This window comes from Gymnodraco acuticeps, unplaced genomic scaffold (assembly GCF_902827175.1).
Source record: "Gymnodraco acuticeps unplaced genomic scaffold, fGymAcu1.1, whole genome shotgun sequence".
NCBI lineage: Eukaryota > Metazoa > Chordata > Actinopteri > Perciformes > Bathydraconidae > Gymnodraco > Gymnodraco acuticeps.
In genome coordinates this window covers 80625-97717 of record NW_022991410.1, presented here as the reverse complement: position 1 = coordinate 97717, position 17093 = coordinate 80625, and the positions used below count along the sequence as shown (strand labels likewise).

At 42.5% G+C, this 17093-nt stretch overlaps 1 protein-coding gene across 1 annotated transcript; it reads left to right on the top strand.

Annotated features, from left to right (window-relative positions):
* Positions 1-329: 329 nt before the first annotated feature.
* Positions 330-12610, top strand: LOC117532443 (alpha-1,6-mannosylglycoprotein 6-beta-N-acetylglucosaminyltransferase A-like; the record flags this gene model as incomplete). The annotated part of the gene is given in 6 exon segments (XM_034195786.1): positions 330-479; positions 6593-6739; positions 6820-6936; positions 8239-8313; positions 8835-8992; positions 9431-12610. Coding segments are annotated over 6 exon segments (846 nt in total), but the record flags the coding sequence as incomplete, so codon positions are not given.
* Positions 12611-17093: the final 4483 nt, after the last annotated feature.

Below are 17093 nucleotides of genomic sequence, written 5' to 3'. Positions count from 1 at the left end.
CAAACAGCCCATCTATAGAGGATTGGTACGATATCATTGATGGAAAGAATAACCTTCTCTATGAGGCTCCAGGAACTTACATTTGAGGACATTTGGGAGAAATGGAAAGCGTACATTACCCCGATACGCCCTTCTTTTGCTACTTTTATTTAATGATCCATACTGGCAATGTCTTATATTGAAAAGAAAACTACCCACGTGCTTGTTGAGAAAGAGAAGACCACTCTATTTAACTATTTAACTACAAATTAAATAAAATCTTCTACAGAGACTGCAGAGCGGTGTAGGTGGAGTTTGACCTCTAACGTTTATGTATCTGTTTGTTTCAGGATAAAAAGAAATACCTGGACAACATCCACAGCTACATGGAGGTCCACGGCACCGTGCACGGCACCAGCACCGTGCACCTGCCCAGCTACGTCAAGAACCACGGCATCCTGAGCGGCCGAGACCTGCAGTTCCTCCTCCGGGAATCTAAGGTGAGTCCCCCACCCTTAACTGTAAATAAAAAAAGACCCTTCAGAAAAATAATAGGGGTTCTTTCACGGATCTGAAAGCCCCAAACCAACTCCCACGCTCTTCCCGTTGGGCATTTTTTTAAACGACCAAGAAACTGTGATCCAGTAGAAAGTAAGTTCTTTGGACATAAGACGGTCTTTACATGAAGAGAGGCTCGCTTGAGTAGCTGCAGTGTGTCTGAGCCTGTCCACTGAAGCACTTCTCCATTCACGTCATGACTTGTCTCCTCTTCCCACCACTCACTCAAACCACTCTCTCATTCTCAGAGAACAAGGACACACACTTGTTTAACACAAACAGCTTTGTTTTGTGGCAGCACTGATGTAAGACGTTCTCTCTCTCTCTGTGCCATAAATCAAACGCATACATGATACAGAAGAGTAACAGCAGAAGCAAAACAAGAAATGCAAATGTGTAGTGATCAATAATTCAAGGATCAGTTGATGCATTCCTGGGAAACAAAAACGACGACGAATGGCCCATGACTTTCTTGGAGTGAAGAGATAATTGAGCGAATTTGATTCTCTGTAGTAGCAAGGAAAACTCACATAAGCTCCATATGGTTGCAGACTGATGCACTTTCATTTTAAAGCAAGGTAGCTGAGGTTTTCTCACCACTCGATGATATACATAGAAGACATAGTATTGTTATTGTGTCGCAGTGTAGAGACAGTTAGGCCCCGGCCACACGAGGACGAAAACGGCTAAACGCATAGGATGAACGCAATCGCAAAAAAGCTTCCGTCCACACGCAATATTCACCGGATAGTGTCTGTCCACACGAGACCGCTCCGTTTAGCTCCAACCGCTGGAGAAGCTGCAGTACATATGCCGAGCCTGTACGTGGCGCTGTAACTTCCTCCACAAAAGCAGCGAAGAAGCATAGTTGTCATGGTTGCCCTTCTGTTTATTCTCCGCGGTGGGGGCCGAGGGAACCGGGCAGAGTTTTTCGCCAGTCAACGTGTATTAAAGTTTAAATCTTCCGGACAAAATTATAAAAGTGCCGGTCAAAGGTCTTCTTTGTTATTTATTGAGCTTTAAAACAAATGAATAACGACTCTATATAATATAATAATAAAATACACGGAGCCTCTCTTTTTCCTCCCTCTCTTCGGACAGCGCCAGTGTCTGTTTCATGCAGCAGCTGATCCAGTAATGAGTGACCCGGCCGACAGTAAAAATAAACATATTTATAACTAGTTTAGGTAGTTTGAGAGGTGTCTCCGTCCTGTCAGATTAGACTTCACTCGCGTTTATGTCCATATCGAGAGAAAGATAAATAATCTGAATTCAGTGTGCAGTTTACTTTGACGCGGGGTGAGCAGCAGAGGTGGGGAGGCGGGGCTATTGCCTCATCATTATCAGAAAATGATCGTATAGGGCGTACACACGGAGCCGTTGGACCCCCCAGAGCGTTGCGTATGCCGTTCTATCCACCTTGGGACCCGTTATCGTTTCCGCAGTCGTTTAGTGCCGTATTCGGTCGTCCTCATGTGGCCGAACGGTCTATATGACACTAAACAGTAACGCAAACGACCGTTTTCGTCCTCGTGTGGCCGAGGCCTTAGACTTGGTATTAAATTAGCTTTACCCATCCAATTAAAATTAAGACAGAGATGCAAACTTAAGATACAATCTGCAACCATCAACAACCTACTTCCAAAATGTAATACACAGTTTTGAACCACTAATGTATAACCCTACAAAGTAGTTAATGATGTGCTCCTTAGCCTTGGAGAAAGGCTATGTTACTACTTTAGAGGATTGGATTTCAAAGGACCTGGCAGCAATGTCAGCTGAAGGTGAAAACCATCATTAGTGCTGGCCTTGAAACGTGGAGTCTGTGTTTTGGCTCCAGTCGGCGTCCTTTTCAGAGCAGTGAGAGAGGGAGAGCGCTTCGATTTCTGCAGCCTCTGAAACCAGATGCCTTGCCATCAGCCGAGCAGAAGAGAGATCATGATTCAGAAAGTGGCATGGAATGATTTCAGCCTCTTTTTTTTGTGCCGAAAAACATTCTGAACATCCAAATAAAAAACGATTCTTGGCTGGCACATCCATCTCTGCGCTGAACACCAAACACATCCACTGTTTGCAGCGGAGCAGATCATTAAAGTGTTGAAAGCAATGTGCTAAAGACCAAAAGGAAGCAACACTCACATTGGTGCCAGAAAGCGCTGCACAAACAATGGAGTACATTTGGATTTGCTTGATGTAGGCAGGTTGGATCCATCCCAGAGTTTCACTTAACCCTCCTGATTTACTACTTTCATCAATCATAACTTTATTGTTTTACATTAGATTGCATTAAGGCTTTATGATATCCTTCACAGTAGACAATTGAACATATCAAATAGCTGATCACCACTTTCATTGAATTTTGGATGATTTAGTCAACTTTGTAACACCCATAGTGTTCCCGCTCAAAACTGACCGCCATAAAGAAAAGGAATTAGTAACCATCCGGATCAGATAAAACGCACACACACACACACACACACACACACACACACACACACACACACACATACTCTAGATGTGTTCCCCCCTTATGTGCCCCTCCCCCCACATGAATCACACCTGGCACACACACACACACACACACAGAACAATTTGATACATTTCCCGCTCTTATGTGCCCCTCCCCCCACATGAATCACACCTGGCACACACACACACACAGAACAATTTGATACATTTCCCGCTCTTATGTGCCCCTCCCCCACATGAATCACACCTGGCACACGCAATACATGTTCAGTGTCTATTCTTTGTATATTTACTGCAGTTTTTCATGTATACCAGTAGTCTGATACAATATGTACAGTTTGAAAGGGTGTTCAATGAAATGTGGTGATGATTAATGGTTTTTGTGTTAATGTAATAGCAGTTAAAACAGGACCGGTCAAATTTGACCGCTAACACCAAAGTAAGGGGGGGAACACGAAGACAATAGGAGGGTTAAACCCCACATTTAATCCAGCTTGTTTGCTAAAAAGTTTTTTTGTGTACATAGGCACAGTTTTGACCCACACATTTGACCTGCAATCATTTAATTGGCCTTGTGGGGTGTAACTACTAACCAGACACAGCGCTCTTGCTGTTGCCGACTGACATTAGATTTTCTCTCAAGCTACCTTTCCTGAAATAAACCCTGACATGCTGTTCTGCATCAGGGGAATAGTGTTGATGATCAAACCTCTGCAGCTTTCCTGCGTCATGTCTCACGTTTAATCAAAGCTTTCCTTCTTGTCTGTCTGCACTACCTGTTTAAGTGCCTCCTACTGTCTGACTCTAACATGTGTTTTCTATTTTCCTCCTCTTCCGCACACCCTCTACACGATATAGATGTTAGACAAGTACAGCTTCCAGGTTGTAATACCACATATAGTCCCTCCTTCTTACGTTGTCATCACTTTCTGCAAGGAAACACGTCCCAGTGGCAGGTGCTGGAGGTAGAAATACTGAAAACAAACAAGCTAATTATCTCTCTGGGTCGTTAAATTGAGCGACCACCATTAGGGGATGTGGCAGAACCGTGAGACACCAAACTTCTTCTTTATTTATTTTTGAGCTCATTATGGGAGTCTTCACTTCTTTTCTGTGGGTTATTCTGTTTCTTTAGGTGGAGCTCTTCTCCATCTGTGGCCGATATCTGCTTCATCTGCTACAGAATCATCAATGCAGCTTTTATTTTGTATGCAAAGACATGCTTAACATACATTTGGAGAGTTGTAGGACTTGCGTGATCAGGGACATTTGCATTTAGCAGGACGTTTGACCACTATTCAATAGACCAGCAGCTCTAAGTCCTTCATGTGCGGCACTAATCACTAAATATGCACGTACATGCTGCTTAATGCACATTAATACGGAGCTTTCTTATTGATTTCTCTTTCCAACAGTCACATATGAGAGGCAGGCATCTTTCATTCATTTCTCCTCTCAACCATAGCAGCTCTCTCTGTGTCTCTGTGTCTCACCCCCTCCCCTCCTCGCTCCTATAAATAGTTTGTGACTGTTTCTATCCTTTTGCATATATACACACACACACACACACACACACACACACACACACACACACACAGAGGAAGACGAAGAAGTGTGCTCTGCTGCCATCTGCTGGTAGAAGTATGGGTTAACAAAGCTGTATTTCTTAACACTGATATTGCACATATACTCTGTCTTGAATTACATTTCCAGTGTTATTTGTAACTTTCCTTAAGCTACAGAACCCCTTGGATATAATTCAGTAATTCATGGGGAAATAAATGACACTTAAATATATACAAATACAATTAAGAAGTCGTTCCTTTCAACACCGAGTGGTGGATATCGTTTTTCTTCACATGGGCTCATTGTTCATATACAGACAGACATGGGATACAGCACTACATTGTGTTGTGTCATTATGTACACACACACGGGCCAATACAAACACACTATTGTAGCGCTGGCCCTACTGTAAGAGAGCCCCCCCCTCCTCTGTTTCTGAATCTGTCTCACATGTTTCAGCTCGCTGCTACGACCTGGTAAATATTTGCTCTTCCCATCCAGGAGGAGAGAGCTGTTATTAAAGCCCCTCTTGTACTCTTTGTGTACAGTGTGCACTTTACAGTATGTGGGAAGGACTTGGTGTGTTCAGACTTTACACAGTAACCCACGACTAAAGGTACATTTAAGGAGTCAGTCTGCTTTATTTAGTCAGCTTAAAACCTGGATAATAAAATGACTGCAGACATGTTTTGTCCTCCAAGACGTCAGACCAGGTTTTTTTAAAGTGAGGCTACTAAAAAAAACTACATTCCAGCAATCTTTAAGATATGACCTGTAGTTCAAACTGTTAACATGCTGTGTGTCTAGGTTGCTCTCTAATAAAACACCTTCTTTCAAGAAATACAAATCCCTTCCTTATTGAAGTTGTTGGTGGAAAGATACAGCATAGTCAGAGATTTCGGAATATATCACCATCCATCCATCTTCTCCCGCTTATCCGTGGTCGGGTCTCGGGGTAGCAGTTCCAGCAGAGAGCCCCAAACGTTCCTTTCCCTGGCGACATCAACCAGCTCTGACTGGGGGATCCCAAGGCGCTCCCAGGCCAGCGAAGAGATATAATCCCTCCACCTGGTCCTAGGTCTACCCCTTGGTCTCTTCCCAGCTGGACGTGCCTGGAACACCTCCCTAGGGAGGCGCCCAGGTGGCATCCTAACTAGGTGCCCGAACCACCTCAACTGGCTCCTTTCGACGCGAAGGAGGAGCGGTTCAACTCCGAGTCCCTCCCTGATGACCGAACTTCTCACCTTATCCCTAAGGGAGACGCCAGCCACCCTGCGGAGAAAACCCATTCTCGGCCGCTTGTATCCGCGATCTCGTTCTTTCGGTCATGACCCATCCTTCATGACCATAGGTGAGGGTAGGAACGAAAATGGCCCGGTAGACAGAGAGCTTTGCCTTCTGGCTCAGCTCCCTTTACGTCACTACGGTATATATCACATGGTGTATAAATATTGATTTGAATTAGACAATCTGTATACATCTTTGCAAATTCTCCCCAGGCTTCTCACGGTGTGTTTTATTCTGCTAACTGTCCTCGGTCACCAGTCTTCTCTTGACCTTTAACAGGAGCAAACATCAGAGTGCTGTCTCTATGTTCCTTTTGTTTTCCCTCCCTGAAAATCTGCTGCCTCAGCTGTATTTTGTGCTGATAACATGGGAGGTTTGGGTTAACTGAATTTCCTCCTCCCCCCGAGCAGCTTTTTTCTTATTCTCATTATTCTGTCACTCCCACAGCTCCTTCATGCCCTCAGTGTCCAACATGTGCTTTAAAAAGTAGTTTCTTTTTTAGTGCCACTCACTGTACTGTGAACATACTATACTTTGAACTTTACTCCATGTATCTTCCAGCTTTAGTCAATGGCTACTTTAAAAATTAAGATGTTGGCATAAAAAACACAAGACACGAGTAACAATGTTTTTAAAGTGTGGTATTATTGCTTTTCCGCAGGTAAATGAGCTGGATGCATAAAAAGCATGCATGTGGAGGCTAATCAGTGGTTTTTATTGCCTCTTCCTGCAGTTGTTTGTGGGTCTCTCCTTCCCCTACGAGGGTCCCGCCCCCCTGGAGGCCATCGCCAACGGCTGCGCTTTCCTGAACCCCAAATTCACGCCTGCGAAGAGCAGCAAGAACACAGACTTCTTCAAAGGCAAACCCACGCTGAGAGAGGTGACATTTGAAATCTGGTGAAAGTAAGAGTTTTAAAAAGGTGCGTTTGATTTCCTGACCCTCTGCTCTTCTGTCTGCAGCTGACCTCCCAACATCCGTACGCTGAGGTGTACGTCGGTCAGCCACACGTCTGGACGGTGGATATCGAAAACCCTGTCGAGGTGGAGAACGCCATCCGCTCCATCCTCAGCCAGAAGGTATTTCTTTAATCCAAATTCTATCCAAAGAACCGTAGTGGCAGATACGTAATTGCACATGTCATTATTGCACTTTCTTTATGGCTTAAACAATAACTTATAAATCATTGTAGAGGCATTCTCTGTTGACTAATTAATCAAGGAATCAACCTAATGGTTTCAGCTCTGATGCAAAGTCATAGTAGCGTAAACAAGAATTGAAAAGGCATACAAATGTTGACACATCAGTCAAATAATCACACAAATATTTAGAGTTAGAGGTACTTGAACACAGTGTGCATAGCCAGATGTATTTATGATATTACTACTAACACATATACATGTTCTGCACTGGATATAACATCTCAACATCCTCCCAGTGTGAAAGCTGTAGCTAGGTACGACTGCTAATGCTTCATTTATTGTTATACTATGACCTAAACTGGACATGAGTGAAAGTGCAGGGAATTGTAAATGTTTGGTCATTAAAAAATGTCACAATTTCCTCGTGACATAAGATCTCCACATCCTCCCAGTTCAGGACGGTTAATGCTTCATTTATTGTTATACTATGACCTAAACTGGACATGAGTGAAGGTGCAGGGGCGGTAGAAGAGGTCCGTCTTCTCGTCTCGACGCATGCATATTTATTTTCCGGGCGCAGGACCTCGTGTTGTGTTGTGCTCCGCCGAGCGAGTCGGGACAATGGCTTTGTTCAGCGAAACAAGCCTGCAGAGTCTCATATGCTTTGTGATCCGTGGCGAGCTGTGCAGCCTACCAGGCTCCAGCTTGGCTCTCACACCCCCCCTCTTCTCCTCCTCCTCCTCCTCATCTTCCTCATCTTCCTCCCCAAACACAAAGACAGAAAGCAACGAGTGACTTCAACAAAGATTCTGTTGTTGCTCGCCTCCGTTTGAAGTTTCAAATCAGAGTCGATTGATCTCACAGTCGAGAGGCTGATATTTCACCAGCTCACATAAATCAGTTCTCTGTGTGTGTGTGTGTGTGTGTGTGTGTGTGTGTGTGTGTGTGTGTGTGTGTGTGTGTGTGTGTGTGTGTGTGTGTGTGTGTGTGTGTGTGTGTGTGTGTGTGTGTGTGTGTGTGTGTGTGTGTGTGTGTGTGTGTGTGTGTGTTGTGTGTGTGTGTGTGTGTGTGTGTGTGTGTGTGTGTGTGTGTGTGTGTGTGTGTGTGTGTGTGTGTGTGTGTGTGTGTGTGTGTGTGTGTGTGTGTGTGTGTGTGTGTGTGTGTGTGTGTGTGTGTGTGTGTGTGTGTGTGTGTGTGTGGTCACTCCTCACACACCTCTCTCTCTGTGTGTGTGTTCAGATCGAGCCCTACCTGCCCTATGAGTTCACCTGTGAGGGGATGCTGCAGAGAGTCAATGCCTTCATCCAGAACCAGGTACTCTTCACACACACACACACACACACACACACTGAGAACTGATTTATGTCACATGATCAAAGCCTACTAAAATAATAATAATACATTTAATTGTTATAGTGCTTTTCCCAGTGCTCGAAGACGCTTTACATTAGTTGCACACAGCATGTCGAGTAGCTTAATGTCTTAGAATGTCTTGTATATGTTGATTTTGTTGTTATTATTATTTTATTTCAATGTTGTTTTTGTAATTAAGGTCTGTTGTTTTTTGGTATTGTTGACCCTGGTAGAATGGTCTCTTTTACTCCCTTTATTGTACATGTGAGGGTCTATGTATGTATGCTTTCTGTGTTTGACAATGTCACCAATAAATCATATATTTAAAAAAATGAGGACTTTTACATTACATTGCATTTAGCTGATGCTTTTATCCAAAGCGACTTACAATAAGTAAGACTTATAAGCAAAACACCAACATAGTACAGAGTGAAAATAGGTCTGACATTAATGATACTTCAATGTTCTGTGTGGTCTCTCAGGACTTCTGCCACGGCCAGGTGATGTGGCCCCCCCTCAGCGCGCTGCAGGTGAAGCTGGCAGAGCCGGGTCGATCCTGTAAGCAGGTCTGTCAGGAGGAGCAGCTCATCTGTGAGCCCTCCTTCTTCCAGCACCTCAACAAGGACACGGACCTCGCCAGGTGGGACACACACACACACACACACACACACACGTAAAATTGGTCTTGAATTACCTTTGAGTGTCATAAAAAAAGTCTGAAACCCTGATGCACATGATTGAATTCATGCGTACAGAATATAATCCAGTTTAAATAAGCAGCAGTGTCAGGTTGAAACCACTGGAGGGCGCCGTTACACTGCTTACAAGGCTTATGACTGATGCTGAAGAACATTTGTGTGTGTGTGTGTGTGTGTGTGTGTTCAGCTTCTTCTTATTCAAATTTTACAGACATTTATATTATGTCAATATTAATATATGCACACTGCCAATCCATCTACTTACTGTATGCAAAGCAATGATTGAAACTAACACATTTTGAGTGTAATTCAAACGTGTAAAAGTGATAATTCAGCATAGATAGTGTACTTTAGTTGACTTTTGATGCCGTGTGTCTCAGGTTCGGGTTGGACTGTCAGACGGTGGAGTCGAGTGCGGACACGTTGGTCCCGGCGTACGGCAAGACGCGGCGTCACTGCATCTTCCAGTCCGACCTGCTGCTGTTCAGCTGCGCCGGCTCTCACAGCTCGCTGCACCGCATCTGCCCCTGCCGCGACTACATGAAGGGCCAGGTGGCGCTGTGCAAAACATGCCTATAGCACCAACACACACTCTGACGGAGGGGGAGAGGGGGCAGCTTGTGAGTGTGTGTGTTTGAAACATCCATCAAACACACACACCAGACTTTTATTTTGTGGGAAGCTGAACATTCATCATATTTATTGTTTCCCGCGCTGCTGGGGGCGAAGCAGCTGATTCCCCGAGTCCTGGAGGAGGCGCTGTGAAAATACTTGAATCAAGAAAGGGAGTTTTATTACTGCTCCTCTGCAGACGGCTCATATCAAAGACTGCTGCCTGTCTGTCTGCAGCGAGGACGCTCCAGCCCCTCCATAAACCCCCCAAACTCTTTACTCTTTAGGTAGGTTTGCACTGGACAGCATGCCTGAAGGCCCAAATCCCCTCCACACACACATTTACACACACACACTGACATGGGGAGGCTAACAGACGGCGGCTAAAGAAGAACCAGTTTTACACTGTAACCTCTCTTCTGGAAAAACACGTGATTTATTGTAGATATCTAGATTTTTATCCTGGAGGTTTTATTTCCTGACGCTTACCCCAAGACTTAAAAGAAGTCCTCATATCCCCCTATAGACAGGAAAGTGTGTGTCAGCTAGGGCTGGGCGACAATATTGTTGGGTTGCTTTCACAGAATGAATGACTAGGTAAATAATAGAACAGCCTCAATCACAAATGTGCATCATCTTAGCCTTTGAAACCAGGACAAGACAATAGTTGGTCTATATCTCGATAAAACATGGATGTATCGCCCAGCCCGAGGGTCTGACACAGGCGCGGTCGCTCCCTCAATTCGAATAGTCTCATTTCATTTGCACACTTGTTTTAAAGGATATCGTTTTATTTAAAAGTGTGTGTGTGCTTCTAAGAGGCCAGTAATATTTCAGCACATCATGCGGTACTACACACACACACACCGAGGGATGGAGATTCTCTAGAGCGGAAGCTGACGTGTTTATGGTGTTTTGTCGTAGACGAGGAATCAACCAAATGTTTAACAAGCACTCCACAACTTGCAGAGGAATCTGTCAGTGTCTAAATGTGCAACAGCAGAGCCAGGCTCATCTCCATCTTCCTGTGAAATCCAAAAACACGCAAAAACCTCGCATCTCCTCGTTTGTGTTCGCTAGGATCCCAATTCGCCTTGTGCAGATTTGCGAAGAAAAAAATTAAGATAGAAGTCCAAATTGGTAGTTGTTGTGGTGAATGGAAACATGCACTACGGTAGTCTATTGGCAGAGGTTTAGCGAGATATTAGTAACACTGTATATTGTTCATATGAGTTTGCTTTTTTATTTATTTTGTATACAGATCTTTATCGCTGTGTTTTGCTGGAAATCTCAGTTTTTTTTATTTATAGGAGGAGGGTGACGTTCTTTTTTCTTTTTATAGTTTTATTTATGGAGAGTAATTTAAAAGTAAAGCTTGCTTATCTGCAAGTATGTTCGAGAGGAGGGGGGCTTTGTCCGCTGCTGCTCAGATTTAAAACTAATTTCTTTTACATTTTCTATACAAACACAAATTCAACATCATTGATTTTGTGTTTTATAGAAAATGTTTATGATATTTTATTCTTTAAAGCTCTAAAAACTTGCATTAGGATTGGTTCTAAATCCAAGTCTAACATGGGGCTGAAAAACATTATTGCGATATATATATTAGGATCTGAACCAAACTTAGATTTTTGATGAAGTCTGTTTAAAACCAGGACAAAACCATAAAACTACAATCAGATTCTTTGACTTTACAGAGTATTGCACTTACTGCGAGTTAGCAAGCATGTGTATTAAGCTGGCCTGCAGTGGACACGCGCTCCTCGTTGTATCGTGACGGCAGCCTCACACAATTTGTGCTTTGATTTCCAATCTCAGTTGTTCTCGTTTGCACACGAGTGGATTCAGTCCGTGTGCGCTCGGACTGAATCCACTTCTTTCTTTTTTTTACTTTTATAAACAATGATCTGCCCGCCAACTTTTCAAAGAACATGACGTGCCTTTTCATGCTTCAGTTTCCGGTTGATGATCAGCGGCTGTCTGAAAAAGAAAACACACTCGTGACGCCGCCTTCACTCCCACACCTCCACACATTTTCTTTCTCCTGAATCACTTTTATTGTTCACTTTGAATCACTTTGTATCTAATATTAATATATTACTGGTCAAATCACTCCATTGAATCAGCCCAAACCTTGTGATTAGTTAGTTGCTGGAAAAGTAAACACCTATTAAGCTTAGAGAACATTCAAGCCTGTCAGTGGATTGACTTGTTTGACAGTAATCAGATGACATGACAGTTATTAGAAACATCCATCTGTTGGATTCCCTTTTTCCTATTTACATGACCATGCATAAACTAGTGAGTAATCAGATTACTGCAGCAGGTGTTTTATCTTAAACCGATCACTTTATGCACGTGACTTCCTTCAGATAACAACGGTGATGTTATCCTTTCATTTACAGGATAAAGCTTAATATATTCTACACTTTACTTACTGTCAACAAATCCATGTTATGGACCAAAACCAGCTCTGTCTGTGGGTCTGCTGACAATAAGAGAATATAAGCAGAGTATATATTGTATTTGATAGAGTAAGGATGGTTGAATTCAGTACTATGAGTTGAAATCAATGGTTTTAGTTATTTGTCCAATAAAAAAGCAAGAAAAGCCGGGTACACGTTTGTCGTTGCAGCCTTATTTACTTCCTGTTATTCAAAGCATGCTGTTATTGATCAGATTATCAATGAGAACAAACTGGTTTCTTCACCATATCTGTCTTTGTTAACCTTGGCATTGAATGTCTCCATTGTAAACAAACAAACACGCTATGTAAAGTCAAACGGACATTTATCAATCTTTGCTTAAGAATCTGTGATGATTGTGGTCCAAGCAGCGAACGGAGAATAATTCAATGACACATTTTTTTGTTTTGTTTCAACAGTCTTGACGAGTAAGAGGGATATAACTTTATTTTTAATAAACCTTTTTTCTGTGACAAAAGGCTCGGACTCTGGTTTGATATTTGTTTTCACATCACAGCATTACATACATTACATTTATCCAAAGCGACTAACATACACTCAGTACTGTGGGCAATCCCCACAGGAGCAATTTGGGGTGAAGTGTCTCAGGGACACAACGACATGCTGTGGGGTTTGAACCTGTGCTCCCCTGATCCCAACACTACCCACTGCACCACAGCCGCCCACATACACATTACCTCCATTCTGAAACAAACACAGGGATAATCCTTTAAAAGCACTGAATAAAAGCAGTTTCACTTTCAAAATGCCAACAATCCAAATTGAAATGTCTCAGGAATTGATCATTGATTGTAGACGTCACAAGGATGTTCCTAAGGAGTGCATCATACACAACGACAAGGTCGAAATTGTCACATCATACAAATACTTGGGCACCATTTTCGATGACCACCTCAAATTTGATGTGAATACTGATAACTCATTCACACCAACGCAACTCCGGTTCAAGCTCCGTGCTAGAGCTTTTCAGGTTCAGAACCAGATAAAACGCAGGCTTGTTGTTGTTGTTCAGGAGTTGATCTCGCCCCCGCCTCGACGTAAGCGAGACGTATGTGGTGCTTTTGCTCTGGCCAGACAATTTTTTGGTGCTTGAAACAAACCGGATTCCGGAGCTAAGAGGCTGCTCCGCTGCGGTGTGAAGAGGAAAACCCGGTGCTTCTCAAGCTCCAGCTCCGAACCGGCCCTGAAACACCGTTGGTGTGAATGAGGTATGAGTGTATTGTGAAGCCGGGTCCACAGAGAATGCACCTTCTTCGCAAACTGAACTCTTTCTCTGTCAGCCTTTCATTCTTTGTCGTTTTTACCAAGCATTCATTGAGAGCCTTATTTGTTTTTCTTTTATCTGCTGGTTCCATAGCCTTACACTGAAAGACAGGAACAGCCTGAACAGCATTGTTAAAACCTGCTCCAAGATCATCGGCGTGAAACCGAGAGACTTAAACTCCTTCTGTAACAGATTCTGCGGAAAGCAGAGAGCATTCTGGTCGTGTTCTCTCTCATGAATTTCGTCTGTTGCCATCAGGGCGAAGATATGCTCTACCTGCTCAAAGGACTAATCGCTTTTCAAAATCATTCATCCCTTCTGCACTCAAACTTTTAAATTATTGAAAGGCTTTTAACTTGATTATTTATTTATTATTGTGATGCTATGAACTATTTATAGCGTAAATTGGGATGATCCACATCTGTGCTCCCAGGTGTGTCTGTGTGTTTTCTTCCTGTATGTTCCTGCCTGTGTTCATGACATAAGCTGCTGCTCATAACCAATTGCCCCTTGCGGGATTAATAAAGTTGTTGATTGATTGAAAATTATGAAATCAAATACACCAAAAATGTGTCTTTAAGGCCTCGTTGTAAGCTTTAAGGTTATGAGTTCAATTCTTATAAGGTAATGTGACTTTATTTATGGAGGACGGAACGTGACATAAGTATAAATACAAAATGCATAAATAACTATGAATGAATAAATAAATACGGAAATAAAATAATGAGAAAATAAATACAGAAATAAATGAATAAATAAATAAAAGTTGAGAATAAAACGGTACACACATTATTAAATATCTTTAATATAGGGTTGCAGGAGTGTGATCATTTCTGGCAGATCGTGCTCTACTACTAATGCCTGGCTAATTGCGCTGATTCGAATGCAGGTGCGTTTAGTGTTACGTCCAAGTGACAAAGTGACAACTAATTTGTTTAAGGTATATTAATCTTTAAGTTCTTATTATTCATCCATGATATTAATCCATGCATACATTAGGGCTTGGTCGCAGGGGTTAAGTTGGGAGGGGGCGGAGGTCGAGGATCTCATTATTTGACCTAAGGGATATACACTGTGGCCCTAAAGCAAGTGCTCCATTATCTGTATCAAATGCACACATTGATGCCACCAAATGTCACAATAAAAATAGAAAGTACTACAAATAAACTGGAATTAATTTACATCTTAAATTATCAATATATATACACAAAAAAGGTTTACAAATATCCAACCTTCAAATTGCTTTTTTAAATCAACACTGCTCTGCACACTTGCTAAAGAACATTTGTGTGGAAATCTCAATTCATTTGTAGGGCTGCGTGAGTATGGCCAAAAGTATGGGAGTAAATCTCACTGTAAACTATTTAATCATCACCAAATTCTGTGTTATTATGACCGATCATAACTCAGCTTTATGCAGACATACATTTAGCATGGTGTGGTGTAGGAAACGGGCTCCGTGTTACAAGACGGGTCGGGGGTTTGGCGGTACCGCTGCAGACTCTCTGCACACACACACACACACACACACACACACACACACACACACACACACACACACACACACACACACACACACACACACACACACACACACACACACACACACACACACACACACACACACACACACACACACACACACACACAGGGGCGCCGCCAGGGATTTTGGGCCCCATGAAAAGATAATCACATTGGTTACTTAAACATTTTTTTCTTAATGTTCTCAAATTGTTTGGGCCCCTGTCAGTCACGGCCATGGGCCCTTAGAATCGTCCTAACTTTTCACCCCCTTACACCGCCCCTGCACACACACACACACACTCGCCGGCTTTGCCCGCCTCGCCCACGGAGGCGGAGGAGCCTGCACAGGTATATTTAAAAAAGTACCCAACTCGCCTGTACAGTGGGGTAAGGCGCTCATTGTGCAGCTCATGGTTTAAAAACAGAGATTGGCTGGAATATTCATGTAAAAAATATGCCATCTTCTGCTATGCATGTAGACATTTCGGTTCAAGTACGTCAGATGCCTTCACCACAACTGTACCAGAGTACCAACCGCTGTCTCCTGGTACTCATCTGAGTAACTCACTCACTAAAAATGAAATACTATATGACAGTAAAACAAGAATACAGTTTAAAAGGGGAGTGATTTGTAAAATATCCATAAAGAAAAAGTAAATCTGTTTACAGTTCCGTTTCAAATGGATGTTGAGAGATGTATCCATAGATCTCTTCATTTAGCTCTCAAAGTGCACCAGATTGATGCTTTTAACTTCAATATTTAATAGAAAATCTTCCCGGGGGAGCATGCGGGTGAGGACCCCCCCTAGAAGGTGTTAGGTCCACTCCTCACTCATAAAAATAGCACTTTACCCCTGCACCCTCTCTAATCTCAGATGCACCCTGAGTCATTTTGTTCTGGAACCGGGCCTGCGGAAAAACTATAACCTGTCACAGAGATCTGCTATTTTAAAGTAAAGTCAACACATATCGACCCTAAATAAAGTCTATATTAAGAACGAGAGATGTTTTAACATATGGCTTAAACCAGTGTTTCTCAAACTTTTTCATACCAAGGACCACTTAACCAATAAAAAAACACTCGCGGACCACCTAACTCCACAAATATCCCAAAACACATCGTTTTTTACAAATCGCCTGAAAATTGTTCAAACAAGTGGCAACATGTGTGATGAAGGTGTTTATCTGGGTGATATCATGCAATCGAAAGTGAAACTTAAAGGAGACCTATCATGCTATATTTAAATGATATAGTGTATGACCATACCTATATAAGGTATATTTATACATTTTATTTTTCAAAATACCAAACAGATCATTTTTTAGCCATGCCTCGTTTCGCTCATTTTCGCTCTTTTCCAAGCCTGTCTTTGAAAATTCTGAGCAGCAGCTGACCACGCCCCCTGCAGAAGAGGGGGGCATGAGCCGGTGAGAGTCACGTTAACATGCTTGCTGTGATTACGAGTGTGGAATAAACATGTCATCTCAGAGCAATGCATGTGTTCAAGCGTATTATCAATTTGATCCAGAGACTGACCCTGAAGCAGCGGAGGTTTTGGTGGAGGTGGAAACATCTCGGTTGCAGCAGGACGTTTCTGAATGGTTAGTTGACAAGCTGTTGTTCCTATTTATTTTACTCTGTTACGATGCGTGCTACTTATTCCGTTCATATTTTGGCTAATTAGCAAGAATGCTATGTGTACAGTTTATAACTTAGAGCTTGTAACGCAAAAACAGCGATACATATATATATTTATAAAGGGAGACATTCATATTTTCAGCATATATACAATGGCCTCATTGCGTTTATTAATAGTTTAGTCCTTTTCTTCCAACATCGTGCAACAACCGTTGGAAAGTTCAATAACTTAGGGTGATAAAAAGTATAACTCCAACAACACCTCAGTTGTCAGCAGTGTGTGTAGTTTCATGTGTTTTTAAAAGCTCAGTTATTGACTTCTTTCTACAGGTGTACATGTGCAAATTGCGCCACGATGCCTTCTGAACGGAGAATGTGTGCTGCATGGAGATACCACAGGTAACATTTTTGATAGCTTCACTAAGTTGTCTGTTTAGAGAATACATTTTTAACATGTCATTCAATATATCTTTATCACACTAGGTGTCAAGACGGATGCAGGAACTTGAGGACTC